The 12372-nt window shown below is 41.1% G+C and overlaps 1 protein-coding gene across 1 annotated transcript in view; it reads left to right on the top strand.

The window, feature by feature from the left end:
* Window positions 1-12372, top strand: part of TTC7A (tetratricopeptide repeat domain 7A) — a 1159252-nt gene that overhangs the window by 601157 nt on the left and 545723 nt on the right. The window contains exon 14 of the mRNA XM_053712237.1: window positions 8306-8378. Within this exon, the coding sequence (XP_053568212.1) occupies window positions 8306-8378 (73 nt within the window). The remainder of the gene's footprint in view (window positions 1-8305; window positions 8379-12372) is intronic.

Genomic DNA, 12372 nt, shown 5'->3' with positions numbered 1-12372 from the left:
AAATACTTACCTGTAAAATAAATCCTAATATAGCTACAATATAAATTATAATTATATTATAGCTATTTTAGGATTAATATTTATTTTACAGGTAACTTTGTATTTATTTTAACCAGGTACAATAGCTATTAAATAGCTAAGAACTATTTAATAGCTAAAATAGTTAAAATAATTACAAAATTACCTGTAAAATAAATCCTAACCTAAGTTACAATTAAACCTAACACTACACTATCAATAAATTAATTAAATAAAATACCTACAATTATCTACAATTAAACCTAACACTACACTATCAATAAATTAATTAAATACAATATCTACAAATAAATACAATGAAATAAACTAACTAAAGTACAAAAAATAAAAAAGAACTAAGTTACAAAAAATAAAAAAAATATTTACAAACATCAGAAAAATATTACAACAATTTTAAACTAATTACACCTACTCTAAGCCCCCTAATAAAATAACAAAGACCCCCAAAATAAAAAAATGCCCTACCCTATTCTAAATTACTATAGTTCAAAGATCTTTTACCTTACCAGCCCTGAACAGGGCCCTTTGCGGGGCATGCCCCAAAGAATTAGGAGTAAATTAGAAAGTTGCTTAAAATTGCATGCTCTGTCTTAATCACGAAAGAAAAAATTTGAGTTTAGTGTCCCTTTAAGCTAACTTATTTTTCTTTTACATAAAAAAACTCTCACAGTTATATTAGTGTTTTGGCAATACTGAGACTGTTTGATCTTGGTATTCACTTAGTATAATATAAAATTGGGATAAACTGTAAATACACATTCGACTAGATTATGAGTTTTGAGCGCTATAGGGAAATAAACGAACGCCAAAAAAGTTGCGTTATTTACCCCCTATAGCGCTGCCATTACAAGTTTTAAAAAACCCGGCTTGTGCGGGCGATATGACTGCGTTGAGCTCCATACCGCACCAAAAACAAGCACTGTGTTTGACGTGTTCAATAAATTAATTAAATACAATATCTACAAATAAATACAATGAAATAAACTAACTAAAGTACAAAAAATAAAAAAGAACTAAGTTACAAAAAATAAAAAAAATATTTACAAACATCAGAAAAATATTACAACAATTTTAAACTAATTACACCTACTCTAAGCCCCCTAATAAAATAACAAAGACCCCCAAAATAAAAAAATGCCCTACCCTATTCTAAATTACTATAGTTCAAAGATCTTTTACCTTACCAGCCCTGAACAGGGCCCTTTGCGGGGCATGCCCCAAAGAATTAGGAGTAAATTAGAAAGTTGCTTAAAATTGCATGCTCTGTCTTAATCACGAAAGAAAAAATTTGAGTTTAGTGTCCCTTTAAGCTAACTTATTTTTCTTTTACATAAAAAAACTCTCACAGTTATATTAGTGTTTTGGCAATACTGAGACTGTTTGATCTTGGTATTCACTTAGTATAATATAAAATTGGGATAAACTGTAAATACACATTCGACTAGATTATGAGTTTTGAGCGCTATAGGGAAATAAACGAACGCCAAAAAAGTTGCGTTATTTACCCCCTATAGCGCTGCCATTACAAGTTTTAAAAAACCCGGCTTGTGCGGGCGATATGACTGCGTTGAGCTCCATACCGCACCAAAAACAAGCACTGTGTTTGACGTGCTCGTTCACGCTTCCCCCATAGACATCAATAGGGACAGCGGGTCAGAAAAAACCTAGCACCTGCGATCGCGGAAAGAAAAGCTCCATAACGCAGCCCCATTGAAGTCTATGGGGAAAATAAAAATACAGTTTAAACCTAACACCCTACGATAAACCCAGAGTCTAAACACCCCTAATCTGCTGCCCCCGACATCGTCGATGCCTGCCTACAGTTATTCACCCCTAATCTGCCGCTCCCGATATCGCCGCCACCGAAATAAAATTATTAACCCCTAATCTGCCACTCCCGATATTGCCGCCACTATACTAAAGTTATTAACCCCTATTTCCCTGCACCCCAACATCACCCACACTGTAATAAATCTATTAACCCTTATTACGCCGCTCCCCGACATCGCCGCAACTAAATAAAGCTATTAACCCCTAAACATCTGGCCTGCCACATAACTACCACTAAATAAACCTATTAACCCCTAAATCCCCAGCCCCCCACATCGCAACAACCTAAATTAAACTATATTAACTCCTAAACCTAACCCTAACACCCCATAACTTTAACATAATTAAAAGATAGCTAAATTAAACTTACAATTATTAACTAAATAAACCTATTAACCCCTAAAATGCCAACCCCCCACATCACAACAACCTAAATTTAGCTATTAACCCCTACACCTACCCCTAAACCTAACCCTAACCTTAACCCTAACACCCCTAACCTGAACATAATTAAAATAGATCTAAATTAAATTTACAATTATTAACTAAATAATACCTATTTAAAACTAAATACTTACCTGTAAAATAAAACTTAAGCTAGCTACAATATAACTAATAGTTATATTGTAGCTAGCCTAGGTTTTATTTTTATTTCACAGATAAGTTTGTATTTATTTTAACTAGGTAGACTAGTTAGTAAATAGTTATTAACTCTTTACTAACTACCTAGTTAAAATAAATACAAACTTACCTGTGAAATAAAACCTAACCTGCCTTACACTAAAACCTACCATTACAAAAAATAAAAAAAAACTACCTTTACAAAAAAACAAAAACAAAATGATCCCAAGAAATAAAAATTATTCCTTTTCTAATACACTTTAAAAAAAAAAAAAAAACACCCAAAAATAAAAAACCTAATCTAGAATAAACTACCAATGGCCCTTAAAAGGGCCTTTTGTAGGTCATTGTCCGAAAGATATCAGCTCTTTTTGTGACAAAAATACAAATACCCACTAACATTACAAACCCCCACCCCCCCAACCCACAAAATAAAAAAAACTATCTAAAAAAACCTAAGCTACCCATTGCCCTGAAAAGGGCATTTGAATGGGCATTGCCATTAAAAGGGCATTTAGCTATTTTACTGCCCAAACCCTAATTTAAAAATAAAACCCACCCAAAAAACCTTAAAAAAAACCTAACAATCACCCCCGATGATCCACTTACAGTTTTTTAAGTCCCACTTAAACGATCTTCATCCCGGGGGCGAAGTCCTCATCCAAGCGGCGAGAAGTCTTCATCCAGGCAGCCTCTTCAATCTTCATTCAGGCGGCATCTTCTATCTTGATCCCGGTGCCGCGGAGCGGGTCCATTCTGAAGACATCAGACGCGGAGCATCCTCTTCATACGGTCGCCGCCGTACACTGATTCTTCAGTGCAAGGTACGCGATTCAAGATGGCGTCCCTTGCATTCCTATTGGCTGAAAATTTTGAATCATTTAAAATTCTCCTGTCCTATTGGAAGCATTGACAACATATTGTGCACAGGGTGTATTGTGTGAATAGTGACTGCTTTGCGAAAATGACATGGAAAATTTGGCCAATAAGAGTTATGCTTTATTACTTATTTGTATATTTAAAAACGTTATATTACAAAGGATTGGAATGGAATAAAAGAGCATTTACTGACTTGTTAATTCTAAGGTTGACTGACACATGGGTGTATGCCATTTATTTATTTAAATACTAGTCCTAAAGCCCGTTTACACGGGCCATTTTTTGCAGTACAGCGGTCCCACCCCTTGCTCTCTCTCTCCCCCTCTCTTTTATGCTCTCTCCCCCTCTCTTTTGTGCTCTCTCCCCCTCTCTATTGCTCTCTCTCTTCCCCCTTTCTTTTGCTCTCTCTCTCTCCCCCCTCTCTTTTGCTCTCTCTCTCCCCCCTCTCTTTTGCTCTCTCCCCTTCTCTTTTTTTGCGCTCTCTCTCCCCTCTCTTTTGCTTTCTCTCTCCCCCTCTCTTTTGTGCTCTCCCCCCTCTTTTGTGCTCTCTCCCCCTCTCTTTTGCTCTCTCTCTCCCCGCTCTCTTTTGCACTCTCTCCCCCTCTCTTTTGCGCTCTCTCTCGCTCCACCTCTATTTTGCTTTCTCTCCCCCCTCTCTTTTGCTCTCTCTCCCCCTCACTTTTGCGCTCCCTCTCCCCCTCTCTTTTACACTCTCTCCCCCCTCTTTTTTGCGTTCTCTCTCTCTCTTTTGCGCTATCTCCCCCTCTTATGCGCTCTCTCTCCCCCTTTCTTTTGTGCTCTCTCTCTCCCCCTCTCTTTTGTGCTCTCTTTCTCTCCCCTCTCTTTTGTGCTCTCTCCCCCTCTCTTTTGCTCTGTTTCTCTCCCCTTTTTTGCTCTCTCTCTCCATCCCTCTCTTTTGCTCTTTCTCTCCATCCCTCTCTTTTGCTCTCTCTCTCCCCCTCTATTTTGCTTTCTCTCTCCCCCTCTCCTTTGCTCTGTCTCTCTCGCCTCTCTTTTGCTCTCTCTCCATCCCTCTCTTTTGCTCTCTCTCTCCCCCTCTCTATTGCTCTCTCTCCCCCTCTCTTTTGCTCTCTCTCCCCCTCTCTTTTTCTCTCTCTCCCTTCTCTATTGCTCTCTCTCCCCCTCTCTTTTGCTCTCTCTCTCCCCCCTCTCTTTTTTTCTCTCTTCCCTCTATTTTGCTCTTTCCCCTCTCTTTTGCTCTCTCTCCCCCCTCTCTTTTGCTCTTTCCCCTCTCTATGCTCTCTCTTCATCTATCTTTTTTGCTTTCTCTCTTACCCTCTCTATTGCTCTCTCCCCCCTCTCTTTTCCTCTCTCCCCCCTCCCCCCCTCTCCCCCTCTCTACTTTTGCTCTCTCTTCCCCCTCTCCTTTGCTCTCTCTCCCCCCCTCTACCCCTCTCTTCTTTTGCTCTCTCTTCTCCCTTTCTTTTGCTCTCTCTTCTCCCTTTCTTTTGCTCTCTCTCTCTCCCCCTCTCTTTTGCTCTCTCTCTCCCCCCTCTCTTTTGCTCTGTCTCTCGCCCCTCTCTATTGCTCTCTCTCCCCCTCTCTTTTGGGCTCTCTCCCCCTTTCTTTTGTGCTCTCTCCCCCTCTCTTTTGCTCTCTCTCCCCCCTCTCTTTTGCTCTCTCTCCCCCTCTCTTTTGTGCTCTCTCTCGCTCCACCTCTCTTTTGCTCTTTATCTCCCCCTTCTATTTTGCTCCCTCTCTCCCCCTCTCTTTTGCTTTCTCACCCCTCTCTTTTTTTCTCTTTCTCCCCCTCTCTTTTGCGCTCCCTCTCCCCCCTCTCTTTTACGCTCTCTCTCTCCCCCCTCTCTTTTGCATTCTTTCTCTTTCTTTTGTGCTCTCCCTCTCCCCCCCTCTTTTTTACGCTCTCTCTCCCCTCTATTTTGCTCTCTTTGTCTCCCCCTCTCTTTTGCGCTCTCTCTCTCCCCCCTCTCTTTTGCTCTCTCTCCCCCTCTCCCCTCTCTTATTTTTCTCTCTCTTCCCCCTCTCTTTTGCGCACTCTCCCCCTCTCTTTTGCTCTGTTTCTCTCCCCTTTTTTTGCTCTCTCTCTCCATCCCTCTCTTTTGCTCTTTCTCTCCATCCCTGTCTTTTGCTCTCTCTCTCCCACCTCTATTTTGCTCTCTCTCTCCCCCCTCTCCTTTGCTCTGTCTCTCTCGTCTCTCTTTTGCTCTCTCTCTCTCCATCCCTCTCTTTTGCTCTCTCTCCCCCTCTCTATTGCTCTCTCTCCCCCTCTCTTTTGCTCTCTCCCCCCCCCTCTCTTTTTCTCTCTCTCCCCCTCTCTATTGCTCTCTCTCTCCCCTCTATATTGCTCTCTCTCCCCCTCTCTTTTGCTCTCTCTCTCCCCGTCTCTTTCTTTCTCTCTTCCCTCTATTTTGCTCTTTCCCCTCTCTTTTGCTCTCTCTCCCCCTCTCTTTTGCTCTTCCCCCTCTCTATGCTCTCTCTTCATCTATCTTTTTTGCTCTCTCTCTTACCCTCTCTATTGCTCTCTCCCCCTCTCTTTTGCTCTCTCTACCCCCTCTCCCCCCTTATGCCCCCTCTCTACTTTTGCTCTCTCTTCCCCCTCTCTTTTGCTCTCTCTCTTCCCCTCTCTATTGCTCTCTCTCTCCCCTCTCTCCCCCTCTCTTCTTTTGCTCTCTCTTCTCCCTTTCTTTTGCTCTCTCTCTCCCCCTCTCTTTTGCTGTCTCTCTCCCCCCTCTCTTTTGCTCTGTCTCTCGCCCCTCTCTATTGCTCTCTCTCTCCCCCTCTCTTTTGTGCTCTCTCCCCCTTTCTTTTGTGCTCTCTCCCCCTCTCTTTTGCTCTCTCTCTCCCCCCTCTCTTTTGCTCTCTCTCGCCCTCTCTTTTGCGCTCTCTCTCGCTCCACCTCTCTTTTGCTCTTTATCTCCCCCTTCTCTTTTGCTCCCTCTCTCCCCCTCTCTTTTTCTATCTCACCCCCCTCTCTTTTGTTCTCTCTCTCCCCCTCTCTTTTGTGCTCCCTCTCCCCGCTCTCTTTTACGCTCTCTCTCTCCCCCCTCTCTTTTGCATTCTCTCTCTTTCTTTTGTGCTCTCCCTCTCCCCCCTCTTTTGTACGCTCTCTCTCCCCTCTATTTTGCTCTCTTTCTCTCCCCCTCTCTTTTGCGCTCTCTCTCTCCCCCCGCTCTTTTGTTCTCTCTCCACCCTCTCCCCCTCTCTTATTTTGCTCTCTCTTCCCACTCTCTTTTGCTCTCTCTCTTCCCCTCTCTTTTGCTCTCTCTCTTCCCCCTCTTATTTTCTCTCTCCCCCTCTCTTTTGCTCTCTCTCTCCCCCCTCTCTTTTTCTCTTTCTTCCCTCTATTTTGCTCTTTCCCCTCTCTTTTGCTCTTTCCCCTTTATATTGCTCTCTCTCCCCCCTCTCTTCTGCTCTCCCCCCTCTCTTTAGCTCTTTCCTATCTCTTTTTGTCTCTCCCCCTCTCTTTCTATGTCTCTCCTCTCTCTTGCGCTGACCGCGCCCGGCCATGCCCCCGACCACGCCCACGCTCCCGTCAGGTCACGCCCGCGCTCCCATCCAGCCACACCCACTTTCACCCCATCGCCGCAAACAGCATGTCAGGTAAGACCAGGTTTGTTTGTCCTCGTGCTGTCTATACTGTGCATGACAGCTTCAGACAAACACACTTTGCCTTTTATATTATAGGAATATTTCAAACACAACAACAATATAACCTGAGTATATTATAATTAATTTTCCGATAGAAGGTAAGGAATAACCTGCCACCTTTATTGTTTTATGAAAAGAAGGCACTGTGGCACATGTAACATTTATTTTCTCACTATAACAGTATATCATATCAGTTATGAAGTTTTCCATCCACCTTTGCAGAGGAATCTGTGCACAACGCTATGAATTATATATGGTGGTGGTGCCGACCATGCATATTTTGCCCACAGTGCCCTGCCCGGCTGCTCGGCCCCTCAGAGACCCTGCTGCACCACCATTCCGAATCCTACCTCACTCATCGAGTCTTCAGTCCTCGTCTGCGGTCTGGCTGTCTCGCTGGTTGGGCATCATCAATCAGGCTCGCCAGAAGCACAAGTTATGAAGCAGCTGTCTAAAGACCGCTGCTCCATAACCTGTCCACCAGCTCTTAGGCGGCGGACAGACATTGCCGAAAATCAACCCAATTCAATACGATCGGGTTGATTGACACCCCCTGCTAGCGGGCCAATTGGCTGTGAATCTGCAGGGGCGGCATTGTACCAGCAGTTCACAAGAATTGCTGGTGCAATGATAAATGCCGACAGCATATGTTGTCAGCATTTATCGATGTGCAGCGGACATGATCCGCAATATCGAATCAAGATAAATAGCTGATGAATCAATCCTCTAGACATGGAATTAATGGCTTAGCTATGGACTGTTTCATGTGATTTCAAAATATGATGTTAAATATGTATTAAATAAAAATCTGTTGTGTTTTTTGAGGGGGAAGCTTATTGTTACCGTATTGTGGCCATGTGTATATGTTTGTATTTTAAAAAAACAGACAGTAATAAGGGAGACGGAAACACAAGTTCTGAAGCAGTGGTCTATAGATCTATCTTCTCTGATGCGGCGGATAGAAATCAACCCGATCGAATACGATTGGCTTGATTGACACCCCCTGCTAGCGGCCGATTGGCAATCTGCAGGGGGCGGTATTGCACCAGCAGTTCACAAGAACTGCTGGTGCAATGATAAATGCCGAGAGCGTATGTTGTCGGCATTTATCAATGTGCGGTGGACATGATCCACAATATCGGATAATGTCCGCTCGCACAATGATAATTCGGCCCCTTAGTATGTTTTAGTAAATGTTACTTTTTATGAGATGTGCATTAACTGTTTTATGTAATAAATAAAACTAATTAAAGTTATTAAAATAGCTGAAGATTGTATTTATTTTTTTCCCTATTTTTTTTATCAGAGCTCATGAACTAAATCCCGATGACCCCCAAATTAGTTTCTATGTGGCATTACAGCTGGGCCTGGTAAGACAGGTAAGAATTTCATGATGTAACTTTTACAACCATACAACTAGTTATAACCAGGGGCATGATTACATATGCGTCGTCGCCCGCAAAATACCGTTTTTGGTATCACATATATGGCACCACATTTAAATGCGGCGAGTTTATTTCACCCGTCGCCCGCAATTTTTACTCCCATAAGCTAACATAGAACTGCGTCGCAAATCGGTATCACATATTCAGGGCAAGAACTTATGCAGCAAAAATGGAGACATTTTACTCCATTTTCACCTCGCCACACATAGGCAGGCGCAGCAAGCCTTATGCTGAAAATGTGAGCACCGTAACCCCGTAACAGCCTGAAAATATTAACTAACACCTAACGCATGCACAATATCTATCTACCTGTCAACCGCCAACCCCCACCGCAATAACTAATAAAGTATATTAACTCCTAATCCACCATTTACCCACATCACAATAAACCTAATAAATGTATTAACCCCTAATCTGCCATTAACCCACAACGCAATATACCTAATAAATGTATTAACCCCTAATCCGCCATTAACCCACATCGCAATAAACCTAATAAAACTATTAATCCCTAATCTGCCATTAACCCACAACACAATAAACCTAATAAAACTGTTAACCCCTAATCCGCCAAACCCACACAACGCAATAATCCTAATAAATCTATCAACCCCTAATCCGCCAAACCCCCACAATGCAAATAACTAATTAAATTACTAAATCCCCTAACCTAACACCCCCTAAATTAACCCCAATTACCTAAATTAAAAAATACTAAATTACAATTAAAATAAAAAAGATAACATTACTTAAAAATAAAAAAATAAAAAATTAAATTAATCTATTACAAAAAATGAAAAAGTCTAACATTGCATAAAATAATAAACCAAATTATCAAAAATAAAAAAATTAATCCTAATCCCTATGAAAATAAAAAAGTCCCCACAAAATAAAAACACCCCCTAATCTAATACTAAATTACCAATAGCCCTTAAAAGGGCCGTTTGTAGGGCATTGCCCTAAGTTAAAAAGCTCTTTTACCATAAAAAAATACTAAGTCCCCCCTCTAACAGTAAAACCCACCACCCAACAAACCCCCCAACATTAAAAACCTAACACTAAAAAATCCTAAACTACCCATTGCCCCTAAAGGGGCATTTATATGAGCATTGCCCTTAAGAGTGCCCAATAAATCCCTAATCTTAAAAAAAAAAAAAAAAAAAAAGCCTAAGTCTAACCCCCAAATAGGTACTCACCGTTCCTGAAGTCCGGCATAGAAGGTCCTGTTCCAGGCTGTGAAGTCTTCTTCCAAGCAGCCGACATATTCTTCCACACGGGGACCACTTCCTTCTTCATCCAGGACCAAGCTGGCGCAGAGCGCAGATGAGCGTGGAGCAGGACCAGCACCCGTGGAGTTTGTAGGATCCTCTTTGTACAATTGCCGCCGTACACTGAATATTGAAATCAAGGTACACGTTTAAATATGGCGTCCCTTGCATTCCTATTGGCTGATTTGATTCTTCAAATTCAAATCAGCCAATAGGATGAGAGCTACTGAAATCCTATTGGCTGATTTGAACAGATGTCGGCCCCTTGGAAGAAGCCTTCACCTCCTGGAACAGGACCTTCTCCGCCGGACTTCAGGAACGGTGAGTACCTATTTAGGGTTAGATTTAGGCTTTTTTTTTGGGGGGGGGGTTAGATTAGGGTTTTAATGGGCAATAATAAAGGATCTGAATGCCCTTTTTAGGGCAGTAAAAGAGCTGAATGCCCTTTTAAGGGCAATGCCCATACAAATGCCCATTTAGGTTTTTTTAGCATTAGGTTTATTTATTTTGGGGGGTTTAGTGGGTGGTGGGTTTTACTGTTAGGGGGGATTTTTTTTTTTTAAATGCAAAAGAGCTGTTTAATTTAGGGCAATGCCCTACAAAAAGCCCTTTTAAGGGCTATTGGTAGTTTAGTATTAGATTAGGGGGTATTTTTATTTTGGAGGGCTTTTGTATTTTCATAGGGATTAGGTTTCATTTTTTTATTTTGGATAAATTTGTTTATTATTTTCAGTAATGTTAGACTTTTTTATTTTTGGTAATTTTAGATTCATTTATTTTAATTTAATCGTAGGTTTATTTTTCTAAGTACTCTTGTGATTTTTTATTTTAATTATAATTTAGTATTTTATTATTTTATGTAATTTGGGGTTAATTTAGTGGGTGTTAGGTTAGGGGGCTTAGTAATTAAATTAGTTATTTGGGTTGTGGGGGTTTGGCTGATTAGGGGTTAACAGTTTTATTAGGATTATTGCGTTGTGTGGGTTTGGCGGTTTAGGGGTTAATAGTTTTATTAGGATTATTGCGTTGTGTGGGTTTGGAGGATTAGGGGTTAATAGATTTATAAGGTTTATTGCGATGTGGGTTAATAGCGGATTAGGGGTTAATAGTTTTAATAGGTACTTTGCAATGTGAGTTAATGGCCGATTAGGGGTTAATAAGTTTATTAGGTAGTTTGCGATGTTGGAGTTGGTGGATTTAGGGGTTAACACTTTTGCTAGGTAGATCGCAATGTGTGTGAATGGCGGATTGGGGGTTAATAGTTTAATTAGGCATATTGCGTTGTGGGGTGTTGTCGGTTTAGGGGTTAATACATTTATTATTAGTTGTGATGTGGGGGGATTGCGGATATAGGGGTTTTATGTGTCAGGTTTATTTTTGGGAGGTGGTCTAGACTTTTACGGGAGATTTGATATTTTTTTTGCTTTTGCTGGCAGTTTCTAAAGTGCCGTAAATCACTGGCGACCCCAGAAATGTATATTTACGCACATTTCTGGAGATCGCTAGTTTATCCGACTTACGGCACTTTATGAACTGTCGACACCATATATGTGATACCCGATGTGCAAAGTGAAATTAGGGGAGGCGCAGGTTTCAGCAGTTATGCTGAACCTTGCGCAACATATGTAATGTCGCCCCAGGTATGAAGAAAAGGAAAAAAAATGTCCATACACAAGTCTCCTCTAGGGGTGCTCTTCAAAAACCAAACACAAAATATATCAAAAAAGAAAAAACTAACTAACTAATACACAACAAAAGCACTCCTAGGAAGATAAGGCAGCTCTCTGTCAAAGGATGGTCAGGATCACAGTTGTCCAGCTAACTGTATACAGGCAAGCAGCTTCATTAGGTATAACCAGGGTGGATTTGATTTAAATCAAATTAAATCACAATTTAAATGACTAGTCAGTAAGACAAATTATAAATCAATTTAAGTCACGGTTTTCCCTTTTAGAATAATCACTTTTCAGATTGTTTTTGCATTTATTTCAGACCATTACTGGTTTGGTTATATATTATTGGAAAGAGAGAAAGGGGCGCCTCATAGTGTATCTCAAAAAACAATGTGTGTGAAGAAATAAGTGAAAATACACTCACAAAATTGATGGCATATTGGCATCGTACTGTGACCAATGCAATACTGCAGGCCGGCACTTAACAGTTGTTGCTGGGCTGGAGAAAACAAACAGATATCTTTTTGTTCCAAACATCCACTCATCTGGCTGGAACACTTACTCCACCTTTGACAGCGAGCTGGGATTACAGAGACAATCGAAAGCTGAATGCTAATCTCGCACAATCTGTTGGATGGAGCAGATAACAAACAACTTCCAAAGTGATGTAAAAAAAAAAATATATATATTTTATTGTTAAATATGTAACGGGTTTCTCCACCACACAGGTCGTTTCTTCAAGCAGGTAAAAAAATTTCCATTGACGAAAGTTAGGGTCTGGAGATGCAGGTGGAGTCTTTCATCCAGACTGCCTGCTAACAGCTCCTAAGTAATCAGTGTTGACGAGTTTCACTGCCTGCTTGTTTTTTTCACTCAAGTCCATGTCAGGAGCGTTGCTACAAGACTGTCATACTTGAGAGGCTGTGTTTCTGTTCCACAGCATGGATTTTGGTAAGATTGTTTCAATTCTTACATATGTTGAAAATG

This window comes from Bombina bombina, chromosome 4, assembly GCF_027579735.1.
Source record: "Bombina bombina isolate aBomBom1 chromosome 4, aBomBom1.pri, whole genome shotgun sequence".
Taxonomy (NCBI): domain Eukaryota; kingdom Metazoa; phylum Chordata; class Amphibia; order Anura; family Bombinatoridae; genus Bombina; species Bombina bombina.
This window is presented reverse-complemented; position numbering and strand designations above follow the sequence as displayed.